This window comes from Bubalus bubalis, chromosome 20 (genome assembly GCF_019923935.1).
Source record: "Bubalus bubalis isolate 160015118507 breed Murrah chromosome 20, NDDB_SH_1, whole genome shotgun sequence".
Taxonomy (NCBI): domain Eukaryota; kingdom Metazoa; phylum Chordata; class Mammalia; order Artiodactyla; family Bovidae; genus Bubalus; species Bubalus bubalis.
This window is the reverse complement of record NC_059176.1, coordinates 12936413-12957982: the sequence shown is the minus strand read 5'-3', so window position 1 is coordinate 12957982 and position 21570 is coordinate 12936413. Positions and strand designations below refer to the sequence as shown.

Sequence of the window (21570 nt, the reverse complement as noted above, 5' to 3'; positions counted from 1 at the left end):
CCTCACACAACCACATTAAACTCGTCTGCTTCATAATTTTACATCAATACAGTGCTTTTCTCCACGGCACCTTCTGTACTGCTGGCAGTCAGTGATCTGACGGGGCTTTCTTTACCACTTCCTCCCCCAGCTCAGGATCCAGGGGGAGGGCAGGGATCGCATTTTGCTGTCTCCTTTAATCTGGAACTTCACAGCCTTTCTTTGTCTTCTATGACATTGACATTTTTAAGGAATACAGATTTCCCTCCCCACCCCCCACCTCACTGTTTCTTTGTCATGAAAGTTCCTCATTTTGTGTTTGTCAGATGTTTCCTCATGATTAGACATTTTTAGCCAGATCTCTTAAATTCTCTTCTGACTTGGACCTGCCATGATCTTAGGACCAGGCCCTCTACCTCGGGCCTTCTGCTCACATCCACCCCAGCTCCCCACCTCCTACCCCACCCTGACTCCCCTCATCCCCATCCCCATTCAACCCAGAGGCTTCCAGCACCTTGCTACCCAGAGTGTTGTCCACAGACCCACAGCGCCCCATGGAAGCCCTGGGAGCATCAACGACCCCATGGAAGGCACACATCCAGCTTGGGTGCTGCTGGCCTTCACCACTGACCTGCTCTTAGCAGAAAAAAGCCCTTCTCCCCATCACTCCACATCCCCTACACCACACCCTGCCCCAGCCCCTCGAGTCCAGGGAGGAAGCTCCACCCACCTGTCTTTCCCATTACACAATGCTGGCAATAGTAACTGGTACCTGCAAGGCATGGCTGCTGGCAAGGCGCTGGGATGGGGGGGTGGGGGGGGGTTGGGCATGGAACTTGGAGACATGAGGCCTGGGATCATGGACCAGGCTTTCTTTTCCAGAAGGCAGTTGCTTTTAATGCCCGTGATATGGGCCTGGATTCAAGGCTGGGCTTTCCTCACTCCAGAGCCTATGCCTCCAGCACTGTACCTGGCAGATCCTGGGAACGGATCCCAGAATCCATAAATCCCGATCAAGTACTTCTTCCAATGAAGCTGGTTTAGGGTCCGTGTCAGGCAGAGAGTGGCAATGGCACCCCACTCCAGTACTCTTGCCTGGAAAATCCCACGGACGGAGGAGCCTGGTGGGCTGCAGTCCATGGGTCACGAAGAGTCGGACGCGACTGAGCGACTTCACTTTCACTTTTCACTTTCACGCATTGGAGCAGGAAATGGCAACCCACTCCAGTGTTCTTGCCTGGAGAATCCCAGAGACGGGGGAGCCTGGTGGGCTGCCGCCTATGGGGTCGCATAGAGTCAGACACGACTGAAGCAGCTTAGCAGCAGCAGCAGGCAGAGTGGAGAGTTCACGGAGACAGATGGCTTTGGACCGACCTGGCCCTCCTTTCTGCAGCCAGGAGCAGACTGCATGAGGCCTGGTGAGAGCAGTTAAAACTTCTAGAATCATCCCTTCTATTACTTTGATAAACAAGCGGTCGCCACCTCTTCAGTATCTAAGACCAGACATTCAGGGCTGACCTTGCTGTTCGGAAGAAATAGTTTCAAGTCCGAGAACTCCTCCACAAGAGGAGGGGGAAGGAAAGAGGAACACAGTGTATGCAAATATGGGGACTCCTTCTAAAAGAAAACAAAGAGCCTTCTTCTAATATAGATAAAAAGCAGGCAGCATCCCAGAGGGCAGTGAAGGCCAGCCCGCTGCTTTTTCCTCTTCCTTCAGTAGTCTGTGTAGCTTGTTCAGGGAGACCCCAGGTGTGTGGGACCAAAGGCCCGTGACATCTACCAAGGGTAGAGAGGACAGAGAAGGAGGGCAGGCTGTGGGTTTTTAAAAATCTATGTTTAAAAAGCCTAAACTGATTTCTAATGACAAATGTCACTAATCGTTTATTATAGAAAAAGATGATTAGTATTGTGATAGGTTTTTATCTGGTCTCTTTGAAATAGATATAGACAGGTAAATAGATAATTAATTAAGGAAATACTTTCTGCTGTAACAAATAAACCCTGCAATCTCTAACTCAATACAAATTTATTTCTCACACATGTAGGTCCAATTGGATAGAGGAGAGGGGAGTGGGCTCCATGCCATATAGTCATCCAGGGATCCAGGCTAGGGGAGGCTTTCTAAGTCCCCTAGGCATTGACATGCAGGTAACAGAAGGGAGACACGTGGACAGACAGAGAAGCTATGTGTCTGGCCTGGAAGCACAGAACAACCTTGTTTTTATGCCCCACAACAGAAATGGGGTTCAGGACCTCTAAGATGTCATGTTCTGAGGATTGCGTGCTAAGTCACTTCAGTCGTGTCTGACTCTTTGTGACCCTATGGACCATAGCCAGTCAGACTCCACTGGCCATGGGATTCTCCATGCAAGAATACTGGAGTGGGTTGCCATGCCCTCCTCCAGGGGATCTTCCCCACGCAGGGATTGAACTCGTGTCTCTTATGGTCTCCTGCATTGGCAGGCAGGTTCTTTACCATTAGTGCCACTGAGAATTAGAAGCCACATTACCCTCCTGTCTTGTATAATAACCATGTCTAACATTTCTCACAGTCCAGTAACCCAGCAGGTACCATGTTCATCACTTTCTGTCTTATTTGGGCTTCCCAGGTGGCTCAGTGGTAAAGAATCCACCTCCCAATGCAGGAGATGCGGGTCAATCCTTGGGTAGGGAAGATCCCCTGGAGAAGGAAATGGCAACCCACTCCAGTATTTTTGGCTGGGAAATCCCATGGACAGAGGAGCCCGGAGGGCTACAGTCCATGGGGTTGCAAAGAGTCGGACAGGACCGAGTGAGTAAACGACAACAATAACATTCTGTCTTATTACTGAAACATCACAACCACCCACATGAGGCACGGATGCTGTTGTTATCCCCATTTTATAGTCAAGGAAATTGAGGCACAGCGAGGTTGAGCTTGAGCTCACTTGAGAGTCACAAGTGAGCGAGCGGGTGAGCACTGACCCTGGGACTTGGATCCAGGTCCTGTGCTAACCTGCTGTGTTCCCCTGCCTCTCCAGGGCACCCTCAGGCCAGAGATGACCTCAGAGAGGCCACACCTAATTACAGTAGCCTCATAAGCTTTCCAGCCAGGCTGGGACTTTCGGCTTCGGGTCTCTGCACCCACACCCTGCGTGGTCGACTGCCTTGTGGGCTGAGCTCCCTAAAGAGGAACTCAGGAGGCCAGAGCGATTTCCTCAAGGATGTGGTGTTGCTCAAAGCAGAACTGAGACGTAAGCAGCGCCTGCAGAAAGCGCAAACAGCCTAACAGGGTCGCTCTGGGAAGCTCAGTGTGGGAGAGGCTGGCTTCTCGTCTCACGTCAGCCACAGGCTATGGGGAACCTCCCTGCCTGGGGCTCCAGCTCTGTCGTCTGTGCAGCTGGGAGTTCAGACTGGACTGGTGGTTTTCAAACTGGTCCCGGAGAACTCTCGAAGTGCTGGGGACATCTTGCAGAGGAGAGGAAATAGGAGGCCAGCCCTGCTGTCCGACTCTGATCAACCAGAGAAGCCAAGTCCTGTATAAAATGCCCCTTAACCAAAGGCTTCCACAGCAAAAGTTTAAAACCTCCTTTCTAGACGCTCTCTACTTCCTGCCATCCTGTGTTTTTATCAGATAAATTCATTCATTCAACAGTTCAACAAACACTTTCTGACAATATGAATGTTAACAGGAAAACCCAGCGCCTGTTTTTAGGATGATCACAATTCAAATGGAAGACACGGAGCATTCAACAGGTGAAAACTGTTGATGAATGATGTTCATTCATTCATTTAGCAAATGTTATTTATTCGTAGAAGGCAATGGCGCCCCACTCCAGTGCTCTTGCCTGGAAAATCCCATGGATGGAGGAGCCTGGTGGGCTGCAGTCCATGGAGTTGCGAAGAGTCCGACACGACTGAGCAACTTCACTTTCGCTTTTGACTTTCATGCATTAGAGAAGGAAATGGCAACCCACTCCAGTGTTCTTGCCTGGAGAATCTCAGGGACAGGGGTCGCACAGAGTCGGACATGACTGAAGCGACTTAGCAGCAGCAGCAGCTGTTCAGGGGGCCTCCCAGATGGTGCAGTGGTAAAGAATCCACCTACTAATGCAGGAGACACAAGAGACCCAGGTCCCATTTCTGGGTCGGGAAGATCCTCTGGAGTAGGAAGTGGCAACCCACTCCAGGATTATTGCCTGGGAAATTACCATGGACAGAGGAGCCTGGCAGGCTACAGTCCATGGGGTCGCAGAGAGTCGGACACAGCTGAGCGCTCACACACTGTTGAGGCATTGGATATACATAGTGAGCACAATATGTCCCTTCCCTCATAAAGTTTTCATTCTAGTGGGAAGAAACAGATAATAAAGAACCAGTGCTTCCTGTTTCCTTGGAAATATGCCGTCAGTGCTGAAACAGGCTATCTGAATGAATAAAATAGGCTCTGGGGTCTGGGGAGTGTGAAGGAGTTTGCTGTTCTGGGTTGGGTCATCAGGGGAGGCCTCTCTGAGTTAGTGTGTATTTGTTTTTCCATTTTCTGCAATGACAGGGCCAGCAAACCCGTTATAAGGGCACTGAACCTAATTGGTGGGGAGTGAGGGTCTTGGGTTAAAACCTCCTGGAGGAACGAAGTGGCTTCAAGTGGGAGTGGTGCTGGAGGTTAGGGCCAAAGCAGGTCACAGTCCTGAGCTGCCCCAGGATTGTTGCACAGCCACTCACCTTCCATAAGAGCCCAGTCAACACATTTCGAGGGGCAGTTATGATAAGGTGATGTATTCTTTCCTCTTGATCGGGGTCTGCAGGCCAACTCTGGCCCACCACCTGGCTTTATAGATAAATTGGTATTGAAGCAGCCACGCCCATTCATTCACGTAGCATCTCTGGCTGCTTTTTATACAATGGCTGAGTCGAATAGTTGGGACAGAGGCCACGTGCTTGTTGTTGTTCAGTTCAGTTGCTCAGTTGCGTCCAACTCTTTGCAACCCTGTGGACTGCAGCACACCAGGCTTCCTTGTCCTTCACTATCTCCTGGTGAAGAATATCTCCTTTGCTCAAATTCATGCCCATTGTGTCGGTGTTGCTATCTAACCATCTCACTCTCTGCCGCCATGCGGCCCACTAAAATAGTAGAACTAAAATATCTACTATCCAGCCCTGTACAGGGCTTCGCAGGTGGTACTGGTGGTAAAGAACCCGCCCACCAGTGCAGGAGATGTAAGAGACAGGTTTAATCCCTGGGCGGGGAACATCCCCTGGAGAAGGAAAGGGCAACCCGCTCCAGTATTCTTGCCTGGAGAATCCCATGGGCAGAGGAGCCTGGCGGGCTACAGTCCAGAGGGTCACAAAGAGTTGGACACGACTGAAGCAACTTAGCATGCACAGCCCTTTACAGAAAAAAATTTGCCAACTCCTCTTTTAGAAAATGCTTCCTAGAAGACAAAACTTTGTCTTTAATCCAGCCACTCATTCGATGTCATCAGGGCTCTGAGTCACAGACTAAGTTTTGTTATTATTAATATCTCTGGTTTGCAGATAAGAAAAGTGAGGCTCAGAGGGCATGATCCCAGAAAGCACAGCTGGTTAAGTGGCTGAGAAGGGGCCTTCTAGTCCTCATGGCTTGTGTGACCCAGGTGTGCAACTTCAACATGTTTTTATCAGAGCTCTTCTACAAAGTCTCCCGGCTGATGAAAACATGCGTAAGACCCCCAGCCAGCTCTTCAAAATGTAATTGGTGCCCCGCAACATCTACAGATGGAAAACAGATGTGTCTTTGGCAAAAAAGAAAGCCAGAATCAGCAGGAGATGCAGGCTGCAGCCCAGCGGCCCTTTCAGAGGCACAGCTTGATGGACTGATCTGTGATCCACGCGAGACAGATGTTCTCATCACAGGCCAGTTGTTTTACAACCGTGCCCCCGGGATCTCAGTCCTGCCGCTTGAGGGCCCGCTGTGTACGGGGCTGAGCCCTGAGCCCGAAGCCTTGGGCTCCAGGCTTTTAGGAAGGAGAATGCAGCACTAACTATCTCCAGGATATTGGCTGGGAGCCAGTGCCTTTAAATGATGCTTAAAAGTTGTGTTTGTCCACAAGGAGCTCTCAGGTCAGGGAGCCTGTGTGGTTATTTCTTACCACATCAGAGAAGAGAGACCCAGATTCTACTGACCAACCGTGGGACTTGGAGCAAATTTCTGTATCCCTGAGCCTCAGTTTCCTAATAATGAGGTTGGACTTGATGAATCCAAAGCTATTGGTGTGCTAAGTCGGTGATGGTATGAACCATCTCACGGAAGCTAGTCATCTGCGTCTCTTCCCTGCTCCATGTTCATGTTGGTAGCTTGAAGTTGGCCACTGGGGAAATCTTTATGCCATGAAAATTGGCAAATCCTGCAAAGCAGAGCTTTTTTCTTTGGAGAACCCCTTGTTAAGCATTCCCAGCACACCACTGTCTAAGGCCATAATAATGGATCCTAGTAACCTCAACCATGACCCCAGCTGTGGGAGAACAGAGTGGGGCCTGGTGGGAGGACACGTGGGGCCAGCACACTGTCGGTGTCCTAGATTCCAGGCCCCGTGCTAGAGACTGGAAGGGCTGTAATGGGGCAGAGGCTCAGAGAGGTTAAGTGATCTGCCTAAGCTCACACAGCCTCCATCCCTGCCTTCAGGGAGCTCACCGCTCACGAGAAGGGCAGGCTCTGAAACAGTCAAGGGTCTGGGCACTAGAGCAGGGACCATCTATTGAGGATGTGGGAGGACAAGAAGTTAGTAAGGGAAAGGTAGGGAGGGCAGCCCAGGCAGAGGGAACCGTGTGTGAAGGCGCAGATCACCCATAGCGTTCAGCTGCAATTCAGCACAGTGGGGTGTTCTTCAGAGTGTGGCAGTGGGTGGCGGAATGTCATCCTGAGTTCCCCCTGGTGCAGGAAGGACTCCTGGAGTCTGTGCAGAGGCCCATCTGAGTCGGCACCAGGCTCAGGCTCTGAAGTCTGGCTGGGAGCTCAGCATTCATTCATTCACACTTACCCAGCACCATCTCCTGCACACACCCTGCCTTGTTGCTCTGTGCACTGGGGAGACAGAGAGGAAGTTGCTCATGGATAGTTGGAGGGACAGACAGATATGAGGTCTAAGGAGTCCCGTGCAGTGGAGTGGCTGAACACAAAATCATGGGAACCAAGGAGATGGGCCCCAGAGCTCTTCCTGAGGGTCAGCCGAGATTCTCAAGAAGAGCGTGGGGACAAGGAGAAAAGGGCAAAGCCCGGGGCCGCAGTCTGGAGGGTTCCTTCCCCTTCTCTCTTAAGTCCTCAGACCTCGGGCCGGAGCTGGACAGTCCTGGCTGAATGTAGCTGTCCTCTCAAGCAGGTTTTCTCACCTTGGCGCTGCCGACCTTTGGAGACTGAGTAATTCCTTTCAATGGAGGGCTGTTCTGTGCCCTGTAGGGTTTTTAGCAGCATCCCTGGCCTGTATGCCAGTAGCAAAAACAATGCCAGACATTGCCAAGTGGCCCCAAAGGGCAGAATCTCCCTGATTGAGAACCACTGCTCAAAAGCAAATAAGCTTTCCTGATTATTGTGTTTGGCGAGTTATCATTGGGTTGGCCAATAAGTTCGTTCAGGTGTTTCCCTACCATCTTGTGGCCAACCCAGTAATACAATACCAAGAAAAAAAAAAATTATATTCTTGGAGGCAGAGTAAAATTTCAGTCAGCATGAGTTATAGGTGAATTCCAAAGGGCACAGGACTGTTTCACATCCATGTTGCCAGACCCACCTTGTTCCCTAATTCATAAATCAAACAAGAAAAGAATCTCCCGTGTTCCGAGCATTCTAATAATTAAATTATCAACATGAAAACCAACTCCTGGCACAAAGTACTATGTCCCCTGGAATTCTAAAGTTGTGTCTCAGGCTCAGAAAGGTTATGAAAGAAAGACTTTCTCCAAAACTGACTGATCCTGTGTGCAGAGACACGGGAAACTTGAAAGACGTGATCAGAGAGCCTCCGAACACAGAGCTGGAAAAAGAGGAACAGTGTTCTTCCTTAGTGGGCATTTCCATGGAGGTGGTGTCGGGGCACTCTGCTGTAATTCATTTCATAGAATTCTCACCGAAACCTCATAGGATGTCATGCTGTGTGAGTTCACATTGGGCCAGAAATGCAGGCTCAGAGGGGTAGGGCAGTTAGCTCAAGGTCACACAGCTGGTAAGGAGTGAGATTCCTGCCCCGAGTCTGACTCTGCTTTTCAGTGCTGGGTGTTACCAACTCCACCAACCAGTTCATTTTACGGGTAGAAAAACTGAGGCCACCTCAGAAAGCAGAACAGAGGTGCCAAGAATAGCTCACTTTTCCACTGCACCCTGTGGGTACTGAAGTACTCTTGTATTCTCTTTCTCATTTCAGTCTCTCAAAAACCATGACAGGCCCTCAGGGCATCTGTTAGGCCCACCTCCACCTCGCTCCTTCCCCAAGGCATGTCAGGAGCTCTGAGCCCAGGAACACTTTCCACAAAGTGTGTGTGTGTGTGTGTGTGTGTGTGAGTCGCTCCGAGAAGGCATCTTTCAAGGCCACCACACCCTGACCATTCAGTTGTGTCCGACTCTGCGACCCCATGGACGATAGCCCTCCAGACTCTTCTGTCCATGGGATTTCCCAGGCAATAATACTGGAGTGGGTAGCCATTCCCTTCTTCAGGGGATCAAACCTGGGTCTTCCGCATTGCAGGCAGATTCTTTACCACCTGAGCCACCAGGGAAGCGCCGCCCTCCCCGGCCCTGCCTACACAAAGCAGGAGTGATGGATTATTCCTTTCAGAGATATTTATGTTTTAGAAGAAACCCTCAGGAAAGGGTACTGCTTAACCCAAAAGAGGGGCTTCCCACTGAGGTGGCTAAGCAGTAAAAGGATCCACCTGCCAATGCAGGAACTGCGAGAGAGGCTCAGGTTCGATTCCTGAGTCAGGATGATTCCTTGGAGAAGGAAATGGCAACCCATTCCAGTATTCTTGCCTGGAAAATCCCTTGGACAGAGGAGCCTGGAGGGCTACAGTCCATGGGGTTGCAAAGAGTCGGACAGGACTGAGTGACTAAACGACAGCAATAACATTCTGTCTTATTACTGAAACATCACAACCACCCACATGAGGCACGGATGCTGTTGTTATCCCCATTTTATAGTCAAGGAAATTGAGGCGCAGCAAGGTTGAGCTTGGGCTCACTTGAGGGTCACAAGTGAGCGAGCGGGTGAGTGCTGACCCTGGGACTTGGATCCAGGTCCGGTGCTAAACTGCCATAGAGGCTCAGGTTCGATCCCTGCATCAGGATGATTGCTTGGAGGAGGAAATGGAAACCCATTCCAGTATTCTTGCCTGGAAAATCCCTTGGACAGAAGAGCCTGGCAGGCTACTGTCCATGAAAGAGTCAGACATGACTGACCCACATAGCCCCAAAGAATGCAGATTGGAGGGGGAGCTTCAGGCCTCGTGGCATCTGGTGGAGGGAGGGCTTCGCTTTTGCAGGGGAGACGTGTGGTCACAGAGACAGGGAGCCTTCCCAGAAGACCTGAGACAGACAGCTGCTCCTGGGTGGGTCCATGAAGTGTGACGTGAACTTGAATGAGGATGGCAGAGGGGAAGAGCTGGCAGAGGGGAAGGGGCTGGTCTTGCCCACCCGGCGGAGGGCACCTTTCTCGGTTCCTTCTTCCGAAACCCAGACTGTGTCTCAGGCCTTCTGACTAGGCTGATCCTAGGCTTGCCCCGTGTCCTGAGAGTCAGGAGAAAACACGAAGGTTCCTCTTCTGGGATGACCATCACCCACCCACCCAGCAAACCACTGATCCTTGCCCTGGGCAGGGAGCAGCTCCCAAAGAGAGCCTCGCACTCACCACCTTCCGCCTCCTTCCTCTCCCAGGGAAGCCCTACGGGGCAGACGACTTCCTGCCGGTGCTCATGTACGTCCTGGCCCGCAGCAACCTCACAGAGATGCTTCTCAACGTGGAATACATGATGGAGCTCATGGATCCCGCCCTGCAGCTGGGGGAGGGTGAGTCACTGTGCCAGACCCATCTCTGGACTCCCGGAGCCTCTCGCCCACCCCTGACCCAGCCACACCAGGGGCTCGCTGGGCAGCTCAACCCAAACCTCCTGGATACCAGATTCCTGGGGCATGACACGATACCTAACACATTCCCAGTCCCGGGGGAGCTCACAGACTAGCAGGGGAGCTGTGTCAGTAAAGAGACCTCATCATCGAGGCTTATCAGGGGAGGCCCTGAGGGTACCAGAGCACGGTCCGTAGTCTGTGCAATCAGAGAAGGCTTCCTGGAGGAGGTGATGTCTGAGCTGAGCACTGAAGGATAAACAGGGACCAGTCAGATAAAGAAGGACAAAAAGCCATCTTCGCACAGGGAACAGCCATTGCTGGCAGTATAAACAATAAGGGAATGATGGTCAAGTTCTTAGGGCTGGCCCTGGGAACTCACAGGCTTCCACTCATCCAGTTCTGGCAGGAAGAAAGTGATGCTGTGACAAGAGGCCATGAACTCTCCTGGAGGACGAGGGTGGGAGCGTAATTCTTCCCACCCTCACTTTTCCTTCCCTTTCCTCCTTCCCACCACTTCCTTCCACCCACTTAGCCTCAGCCACCCCTCCACCAAGAATCCCTGAGGGGCAGCCAGCCCAGATAGCAGCTCCGAGGGAGCCCCAAGCCGCCCTCTGAGACATCACCCCCAAAGGGTGGAGAGACTCTCAGGCCCCCAGTGGCCCCTTTGGGCTTTGTGGTTCTTGAGATAAGCTGGCCCTCTTTGCATCTGTTTGCCTTTTTAGCCCGTGTTGGTCTCTGGGGTGACAGTATGACGTATCTAGTCCTGTGAGTTCTTGGCAGCTCAGGGGAGCGTGTAAAGCCACCGAGGATTGGCCCAGCCCCGTGGACTGTTGTGGGGGTCTTAAAGACAGTGTCAGGGAAAGCCCTTTGCAGAGTGGAAGGATGGGGCAGGGCTGTGGCGCTCTGCACTGGGTCTGAGCCCCAGCCGGCCAGTTTCCCGGCAGTGGTCAGCCATGCCCTGGCCACAGTGACCTCTGCTCCATCCAGAGCCTCAATCTTCGCTGCCAAGCAGGGCTCCACGCCAGGCATGGTGGCACACAGTAGGGCCAGGCCAGAGACATCCTTGATCCAACTACCCTCTACTTATGGACATGAACCCTCCCACGTCAATTGTGCCATAACCTCCTAGGATACCTTCTTCCTCTTCCTGAAACCCACAAGGGGTTCGGGTGGGAAAGCTGAAATCCTGTGGTCAGGAGAGCTAGTCTGTTTGGGGGCTTCATTAAGTTTGTTTTTTTTTTAAACTGCAGTATAGTTGATCTGATCTGATCTGATAGTTGATTTACAATGTCATGTTAGTTTCAGGTGTACAGCAAAGTCGTTCAGTTTTATGTATTATTTTTTCAGATTATTTTCCATTATAGGCTATTACAGGATATTGACTAAAGTTCCCTGTGATATACAGTAAATCCTTGTTGCCTACCTATTTTATATATTCAGCGACATGAAGTATTTTTGAGACAAGCCAAATACAAATAAATACACAAAGATCTTAAACGTTTCACAGTTTCTGACCCAAAACACTGCCTGGATACCCTGCACACTACTCCTTTACAGACTTAAGAGTCAGGGCCCCCCTGCCCCACCTCTGGCACCATGGGGAAATTTCTAAGGAATTCTATGGGGTGTTTGCTGGAAGGAGAAATGGCAGGAAGTAGACTGGGGTGCGTGTGTGCCCCCTTGCCCCTCTCTCTGTTCCTACTCCCAAAGCCAGAGTGGGAGGCTCTGCATCTAGGACAGCCCAGCCTTACAGGCATTGGACTCTGGCAGAAGGACAATTTGGGGGCCTCCAGAATGGGTAACCCAAGTCTGCCAGTCGAGTGACTTCCATCTAGATGTATCTGGGCCCCAGAGCAGGCGACAGAGCACCAGGGGGCGTGGGGGGAGGTTCCTGAGTTTCCCCAGCTTTACTCTCCTGTCTTCACCGGGTGGTGGCCCAAAGGGTGCTGCACATCACCGAAGCCTCTGAAGTACAGTAAAAAGAGGGACTTGCCTGGGAATTCCCTGGTGGTCCAGTGGTTAGGACACCACGCTCACTGCCAAAGGCCCGGGTTCAATCCCTGATGGCATATCCCCACCCCTGGTGCTCTGCAAAGTCAGACATGCCCGAACTAGGGGCAGGCTCCAAGAAGTCCCTACTCTTGAGAACTTCAATTACTCCATATGGCTCAGGGGTAAAGAATCTGCCTATAATGCAGGAGACATAGGAGACCTGGGTTGGGAAGATCCCTTGGAGGAGGGCATGGCAACCCACTCTAGTATTCTTGGAAAATTCCTGGAAAATCAAATGGACAGAGGAGCCTGGCAGGCTACAATCCAAAGGGTTGCAAAGAGTTGGACACGACTGAGCAACTAAGCTCACACACACACACAAACACACACACACGCATACACACACACACACACACACACACACACACGGAGAACTAACACAGAGTATAGAAAAGAGCAGTTTGGAGGCTGGATTTTGGTCCCAGTTCTGCCTCTGATTGGCTGAAGATCTCAGGCAAGCTACTTCTGTGGCTTGGGAAAGAGATGGCATGGGACTAGATTTGGGGTTTTCAGACCATCTGGGCACTCCACCCTTCTGCAGAAGCAGGTGGGGGCAGGAGGAGAGGTGGAACGGGCTTCCGCCTTCCTGTGTTTCACAGGCTGAACAGACAGATCTGAACTCACCAGAAACCTGTAAAACCTTCATGTTTTTCCAACTGGTTTCACATGCTGTAATTTGGCAAAAACCAGAAACAGAGTCCCACTTTGTTGTAGCACGCTTTTAGAGAGTGAGAGATCAGGGACTTCCTGTACGAAGTAGAGAGTACTTGGACACTGGGCCGATGGAACCCTGGCCCCTTTCTCCCCTCCCACCCTCTCTGCAGCGTCCATCACTCTGGGCAATTACAGGACTGATGGGAGACCCATGCAGCTGCTGGGCACCTGGCTGGAGCCAGCTCAAAATACAAACTCTCCCAGAAGCACCCTCATAGATTCCTTTACCCACATCCCCTCTGCACATTGGCTGACAGCTGGCCGTGCTGAGCTAATAATATCTTAAGAGAGGCAATGAGCTTTTTCCATCAGTAGCACACTCTCCCTAAAGAGAACTGCCCAGCTCCAAAACTCACGTGCAGAGTCACCTGCCACCTAGTGGTCATGGTGGGAACTGCAGAGGACCCCAAGTCCAAGATTAGTGGTCTAGGAGAGCCAGGAGGCTGTGGAAAAGCAGGTGGTGAGCAAGCAGGAGTGTGCTGGCAGGGCTAGAGTTCGTCCCTTTGCCCAAGAAGGTGGGGAACCTCCAGAGCACCTCCCTTAGGTCACCTAACCACCATGTGTTACTGAGCACTGCACTTTACGTGTGTTCCTCTCTTTTCACTACATTTGATGGGATTTGTGGATGAGGAAATGGGAGCACAGAGGACACTAATTCACCTGAAACACAGGGCTGGCTGCTGAAGGCTGAGACCCGGACCCTGCTCTGTGGCCCCAAATCTGAACATTTGCAGTCAGTGCTCTGCAGCCAGTCGCCCCCTTCCCGGCCAGGGGGACGTGATCACCACGGGAAACACGCCCATGGGGAATGCCAGCTGGAGGACTGGGACTCTCGGCCAGCAAGGGCTGGAGGCCGCAGGCAAGTCTTCCTGGAACACACAGGCTTTGAGCTGGGCTGGAATAGGAGGCCCATGGGAGGTCTACTGGCCCTTCTCTGATAAGGGACGCTAAGCCAAGTTCCGTGTTGGCCTTGATATTGTTTTTGTTGTTGTTGAGTTGCTAAGTTGTGTCCGACTCTTTGTGACCCCATGGACTGTAGCCCTCCAGGCTCCTCTGCCCATGGGATTTCCCAGGCAGGAATACTAGAGTGGGTTGCCATTTCTTTCTCCAGAGACTCTTCCCCACCCAGGGATCGAACCCACATCTCCTGCATTGGCAGGCGGATGCTTTACTGCTGAGCCACCATGGAAGCCCTGGCCTTGGCATACCTATTTCAAAAACTGTCTCCTTCCTGCACTGCCATGAAAGGGCGAGTGATCCTCTGGCCACAAACCCCTTTATCTCACCCCCTACTCACCCCAGGCAGGCTATGAACTTTTCACATATTGGCTGTGGAATTTGTAGCAATATGTAGGCAGCTTCATCCAGTGTAGCAGTTAGGAATGCTTTGGGCTACAAATAACTCACTAGGTACCTAAAAATGGTTTAAATCAGAGTAAGGGACTGGTTTGTCTCTTGCATCAAGAAGTCCTGGAGTTGGTTTTGTTTGGTTTTGTTTCCATTTTGTAACTGCCTTATTGAAAAGCAAGACCCCTTTCATTCTGGGTCTCCTCATATTGTAGGTGTTTCCTGCCAAATTGGGGGGATTATTTGTATTTTAATTTTGTAATCTGTGACTGTACTGTTGAAGGTTTCTCAATTCTGTGGGGTCTCCTTAGAATGTATGTGACTTTTCATGTTGCAATATCACACAGATGAGACAGCCCAAATTTCACTAACACCGCTCTTAATAAATGATCTGAATGAGAAAAAGAAGTCCTGGGGTAAGCAACTGATAATGATGGCAGTTTTTATCCCTGCCATCAAGAAATTGTAGACCCAGCTCTTTCCATTGTTCTTTAGGATGTGAACCTTTGTCTTTGTGACTATCACCTCTGATCACAAAACAGCTCCTGTGCCTCCGGGCTCACCTCTGTGTTCCAGACAGGAGGAAGGGAGGAGACAAACCAAAACCTGACAAGATGTATCAACTAAGTCTGTCCCTTACTAAAGGCTTTCCTGGAAGCCCCACCCAGGAACTTCCACTTATATCTGTGTAGCAGCCAGAATGGGGTCTCCTGTCCTGTACCTCAAACTGAAAGAGATTCTGGGAAGTGAGCATTTTAATTGTGTTACTTACTCCAAACAAGTAGAAAGAAAGTGAAAGTGATGTCGCTCAGTCATGTCCGACTCTTTGTGACCCCGTGGACTGTAGCCCACTAGGCTCCTCTGTCCATGGGATTTTCCAGGCAAGAGTATTGGAATGGGTTGCCATTTCTTTCTCCAAGGGATCTTCCCAACCCAGGGACCGAACCTGGGTCTCCTGCATTGCAGGTAGACGATTTACCCTCTGAGCCAGCAATTAATTAGGAAGAAAAAGAAGATGAGATTTGGGTGGCTCACTGGCAGATGACCCTCATGTCAAAAATCGCTGCTTTGCTCTGTGATGACCTAGAGGGGTAGGATTAGGTAGGGGTGGAAGAGAGGCTCAAGAGGGAGGGGATATATGTATACATATAGTTGAAACACTTTGTTGTATAGCAGAAATTTAACATAACATTGTAAAGCAATCATACTCCAATTGAAAAATTAATGAAAAAAAATTTTAACTAAAAATAAATAAATCATCGCCCTGGTACCCAGAGCACTAAGGACAGACCTGATGAGTGAGAGGGAAGCCAGGAAGCTCAGCAAGACCTTGGCCAAGTCACCCCACCCCCTCTAGAGTGAGGGGCGCTACAAGGCCAGTGCTCCTCACGCATTTTAACCAAAGCCTCCAACAAGCCACAGAAAGTAAATTTATAAGTATATGTGCAAATGATTATCTTTAATCATAAAACTTCATGTAAATTTTTCAGTCTGAAGGTGGCACTACTGGTAAAGAAACTGCCTGCCAATATGCAGGAGACATGAGAGACGCAGGTTCAGTCCTTGGGTCTGGCGGATTCCCTGGACGAGGGAATAGCCACCTACTCCATTATTCTTGCCTGGAGAATTCTACGGACAGAGGAACCTGGCAGCCTACAGTCCCTATAAGGTTACAGAGTCGGACACGACTGAAGCAGCTTAGCACACATGCACGACATATTTCAAAAATTAAATTACCTTAGGAAACATTAGATATTAGGAATATGTATGAATTAAGATAAAAAGAAACGGAGAAATGAAGGATGCAAATTTTTAACTTTCTTTAAATTATTAAAAATTGTGTGTCATCATATAAACATAATTAACATTTTCTCCACATATATTTTAAGTTTTTTTTTTAAATAAAATGTATATGACACCTACAGAGAGAGGTCTCCTGCCCACCCATGTCTCCAAGGCACTGCTTTCCCCACCCTAAAGACATCCATGGCTGTTAGTTTCTTGAGTATCTTTACATTTTAAAACTAAAAACTCACTTTAAAGCATCAGTTTAAAAATAAGCAAGGACTGCTGCTAAGTCACTTCAGTCGTGTCCGACTCTGTGTGACCCCATAGACGGCAGCCCACCAGGCTCCTCCGTCCATTGGATTCTCCAGGCAAGAACACTGGAGTGGGTTGCCATTTCCTCTCCAATGCATGAAAGTGAAAAGTGAAAGTGAAGTCGCTCAGTTGTGTCCGACTCTTAGCGACCCCATGGATTGCAGCCCACCAGGCTTCTCCGTCCACGGGATTTTCCAGGCAAGAGTAAAATAAGCAAGAGTTGCGTCCTAAAGGGGAGCCAATGACAAGCTTTGAGCAGAGCCGTACAGCTCAGGGCTGGACTCGAGGAATCTTGATTCTGCGGTGGGCGCGGGTCTGAATCTCAGCAAGTGACCAAACCACCTGGCCGCACGCGCCTCGGGCCGGCGGCGGTGGGTGGGGCTTACAGAGGTGGGCGGGGCGGACCAAGCCGGGACCAGCTCCCTCCGGTTGCGGTTGCGAGTGGGTGGAGGCGGTGGTTCAGGCTCCGCCTCCACACCCGTGCCTCCTGCAGGTTCCTACTATCTGACCACCACCTACGGGGCCCTGGAGCACATCAAGAACTACGACAAGATCACAGTGACCCGGCAGCTGAGCGTGGAAGTGCAGGACTCGATCCACCGCTGGGAGCGCCGGCGCACGCTCAACAAGGCTCGGGCCTCCCGCTCCTCCGTGCAGGTGCGGCCTGGGACCGAGAGGGTGGGAGGGGACCATGGAACCTTGCTCCCAGACCATCCCTACTGCCTGCCAGTTCAGGAGCAATGGCACTGAGCCCCCCAGCCTGCCATTGTATGCTGGGTTAGGGGCTGGGGATGAGAAGTTGAGGGCTGCAGAAGAGAAAGGTACCAGCGAGCATCAGCGTTTCAGTTGGGCACACAAGATAGAGCTAGGAAGGAGACCTTCACCCAGCATTCCTCAGCATCTGTGATGTCCGAGCAGGCTATTAGGGCTGGAGAAGGGACCAGTGGTTTGTCCCAGTTAAAAAGCCCAGGAGCTGATCTGCAGCCTTGCCACTTGGTGCCCGGACAAATGCAGCAGCTGCCAAGGGTCCCCCTGCCCACAGCCTGCCCACCTCCAACCCACCCACCCATCCTTCCTCACTTCTGTCTGTACAGACTCAGTGTTCAAAAGTCACTGGTGAACAGATTCCTGCCCCACCCATCCCGTTATCCCACACCTCCGAGGCTGCATCAGATCAGTTCATTTCAGTTCAGTCGATCCGTCGTGCCTGACTCTTTGTGACCCCATGGACTGCAGCACGTCAGGCTTCCCTGTCCATCACCAACTCCTGGAGCCTACTCAAACTCATGCATCAGAACAGCTATGAACACGCTGAGCTCGACTCCCTAGGGCTTAGCCTCTCAGCCCATGCTCGTCCATCTCCCCTTCCTCACCAGCAGCCGCTGCCCAGCCTCAGTTTCTCCAACAGCCCCTCCTCTGAAAAGCCTTCCCTGACACCCCCCGCCTGTCCCCACCCCCCCATTCCCTATGGCATAGGTTAGAAGTGCTTCCTGCTGCTGCTGCTTCTATTGCAGCACATATACCCTGTACTGTAACCATCTGTGTATAAAGCTGTAACCCTGAGAGAACAGGCCCTATTGCTCACATGTCTCAGGGCCTGGGACAGAGTGGGACTGGGGAGTATGCACAATGGCAGGAGTTGGGACAGTGAATCAAGCTGCAGTCCAGAGCTGTGAATAGGTCTCCAGACTCACTTCCCTGGCATCCAGGGCACACTGGACCTGAATCCCATGCGTGGCTGCTTTCCACATGCCCTTTCTATAACTGGGAGAGCCCAGGCCTGGGAGGCAAGAGGCTCACAGTATGGATCCAGCTCTGTACTAGCTTGCTGTGTGACCCCAAGCCGTGTCTAACTCTCTCTGGGACGCAGTTTTCCTGTCAGCCCAGGGAGGTTCTGGCCCATTTGAGCTCTGCCTCCCCAGTACATGTTCTAACATCAGCCAAGCTGATGTCCCTCCTCCTCTAATCAATGGTGTCTTGATAATGTTTAGTAACTGGTTCTCTGGGGAGAAAGAAAAAAAAAAGGCTCTGATCTTTGCTTCTGCCAATTTCCATGGTATTACTATAAATACGGCCACTGTGGCTGATTCCAAGCTACTGACTTGGCAGCGTGGAACTTGGAGTTGGGAAGAGATGTACACAGCTGGCTTTCTCGAGCTGGTATGAGCCAGCATAGATTGGCGAGTGCGGCTGCAGCACACCAGCATTCCCTCCTGCCCCTCTACCAACTCCTGGAATGTGAGCGCTCTTGGTCCAAGGGTGACCCTCGCACTCCTTCCTTCTTGCTTCTACCTCGTGGATTCCCAATGCTGAGCATCAGTGCGTCCCACTAAGGAGGCAAAGCTCAGGAAGAGGCTTGGGATGAGACTTATCAGCACTGTTTCTGGGGTCTGAGGAGGGCACCGCTGTCCGCCCTCTTCCCAGTGTCTCCTCTGCACCGCACACGGTAAATCCCTACCCTCAGGAGAGAAAGCCCAAAGCCTGAGAGTCATCGGATGTCAAGGACTCTGGGGGAGGCCTGATGGTGGCTGAGGAGAGCACAGGCAGCCACTGAGACCCAGGGAAGCGGGCTGGGCTTTCCCCTCCCAGGAAGAAAAAAAAGAAGTGATCCCAGGGACTATTGACACAGAGCCTGGCACTACTCTAGTCATTATCTCCATTCTGAACTAGGCGGCATCCGGAGACCGCTGTGCTGTCACCGTCCTTCCACAAGGGGGCAGCCCCGCACACACACTTCCTGCCCGCCCTCCGGGCCCTTGGGAGAAAGGGGAATCTTCTAGGCTCTGAGCTAGTTTTCTGTGCTCCACCCCCAGGCACAGAGAAAGGACTGCTTTTATCCCCAGTTAACAGTAGTGGAAATGGAGACTGTCACACAGTGAGTGGGAGCAGATTCAAAGCCAGGCAGGGACTCCTTCCACGGTCTCTGGTGGACTCAGGTGTGAGTGTGCTGTTTTCTGCAAACACTCCCCATCTCTTTCCCCCAAGTCTTCTCCCCCGCCCTTCCTTGCCAGCCTGCTCCTCCTGGGAACACCACCCTCCCATCCCCAGGCCCCTCCAGCCCTAGGGCCTGAACTGTTCAGCCTGCCTTAGCTGCTCCAGCTGAGCCATGGAATGCTGGGGTGGGTCTGAATCTTTGATTTTATTTATGCTGCCCCGTGTGCCCAGCAGAGTGCCTGGAATGCAGGGGGACTCCTGGAAGAAGAGAAAGTGAAAAATAGATTTTTTCAATGACAGCAAGCCTGTGGGCTGGCCACCAGGGGGCGCGCCCACTCCTTGTGTCCAGACCAAGCGACTGACCTAGTGAGAGCTGAGGCTCAGAGAGGGAGGGTCTTTGCCTGAGGTCACGCAGCAGGGTCAGCCGCAGGTGCCCCGACGGCCAGCCTCACGACCCCTCCTGCCATCCATCCGCTGTCTATGGAGAGGAATCGGGGGGCCCAAAGAGGACAAGGCCACGCAGCTTCTCCTGTCCAGGCTCCCAGCATCGGGGCAGGGGTGAGACAGGACGTGGGCTTGGCCCCGCCGGTAACCATGACCCCCTCTGTCTCGCCTTGCAGGACTTCATCTGCGTGTCGTATCTGGAGCCGGAGCAGCAGTCGCGGACGCTGGCGTCGCGGGCGGACACGCTGGCCGAGGCGCTGTGTGCCCAATGCGCGGAGAAGTTCGAGGTGGTGCAGCCCCAGGACTACCGGCTCTTCGTGCTGGTGGACGGCCGCACCTTCCAGCTGGCCGACGAGGCGCTGCCACACCGCATCAAGGGCTACCTGCTGCGGAGCGAGCCCAAGCGCGACTTCCACTTCGTGTACCGGCCCCTGGACGGCGGCGGGGGCAGCGGAGGCCCGCCCTGCCTCGTGGTGCGGGAGCCCAACTTCCTGTGAGCCTGGAGCCACGGCCCCTCCGACGGCAGTGTCCACCCAGGCGGGGACGCTGGCAGACCGGCCCGCACCCTCGACCCCCACACTCACACTCAGACGCACCCACTCACACATGCACACGCACAGACACATGCGCGTGCGCACTCAAACACACACTCCCAATAGGGATGCCCACACGTTGCCCCGTGCTTGCAGCCTACTGAGCACGCCTCGGCCACCGTGGCATGGCCCCGGCGTGCTCCCAGTAGAAGGGCGGGAGCCAGGAGAGGCCACGTCCTTCATTAGGCAGAAAGGGAAATGGAAACTCAGAGAGAGAAAGGACCCTCCAGCCCCCTGCAGCACACAGAGCCCAAGCTCGGCCCCTGTTCACACACAGCCCCTCAGGCCAGTCCGTCTGCCCCGCCCCCCACCCCCATGCCCACCCGGATCCCCAGCCTGATCCCCAGCCTTTCCCCGGGAGGGCTCAGGTTTCCCCAGGACCGTCCTCAGGAGGAGTGGCCTGGCCACAGCTGCCCCGCCCCCATGGAGCTGAAATGTTTTGGACCCGCCCAGCATCTCAGGAGCATCTCAGGGTGCGTGAGGAGACAGGCCCTTCACCCCTGCCTCAGAGCCAGCCTTCAGCCATCAGCACTCTCCCTGCTGCCGGTAGCTCCCCAGCCCCTCTGGAAGCAGCCGGGTGTACACTGGGACCTCCGAGCGAGGCCAGCTTCACAGCTACGTGAACGAGCCCAGCCTTGGCCACAGGGGACATTGTTCAGGGCCCTCTCCTTTGTGGGCACCCCAGGACTGTGGCATTCATGGCAAGAGACACTGTGTGGGGAGTGTTTTAATAAAAGCCCTTTTGAAAATGGCATCTTCTTTTCTCAAAGGGCTAGAGCTCTGCTCAGGCAGCCAGGGCACCCCCCCCAACAGCCTAATCCCCCTCCAAGGTGGGGTTCAGAAAAGCACCTCCTTTCCACTGAGCACCCTATTTTTTTTGACAGAATCTATAGGTTTCTCAGGTGGCACCAGTGGCAAAAAACCTGCCGGCCAGTGCAGGAGACAAACACGAGTTCAATCCGTGGGTTGGGAAGATGCCCTGGAGGAGGGCATGGCAACCCACTCCAGTGTTCTTGCCTGGAGAATCCCCATGGACAGAGGAGCCTGGTGGGCTACAGTCCATAGGGTCACAAAGCGTCGGACACGACTGAAGCGACTTGGCACACACGCATAGCATACTCTCAGGGCCCTGGGCCCTGTCTGCCCCTCAGCCTGGTCATTTCCTCTCTTCCTAGCACCCACACGTCCCATCATTCCTGCCTCTGCTGCCTATCGCAGCAATACCATTCTGTACAATCTTTGCCTGGTCAAACTCCTATTTATCTCTCAAAGCCCATCTCCAGAAAGCCTTCTCTAATTTCCTAGGCTGCTGGCCAGATAGTCCTTGTCCATGTCCTC

General features: G+C 52.4%; 1 protein-coding gene across 1 annotated transcript in view; it reads left to right on the top strand.

Annotated features, from left to right (window-relative positions):
- Positions 1-20981, top strand: part of RIN3 (Ras and Rab interactor 3) — a 136412-nt gene extending 115431 nt beyond the window's left edge. Inside the window, exons 8-10 of the mRNA XM_025271502.2 lie at positions 9857-9988; positions 16755-16918; positions 19816-20981. Of these exons, the coding sequence (XP_025127287.1) occupies positions 9857-9988; positions 16755-16918; positions 19816-20136 (617 nt within the window). The 3' untranslated portion in view covers positions 20137-20981. The remainder of the gene's footprint in view (positions 1-9856; positions 9989-16754; positions 16919-19815) is intronic.
- Positions 20982-21570: the final 589 nt, after the last annotated feature.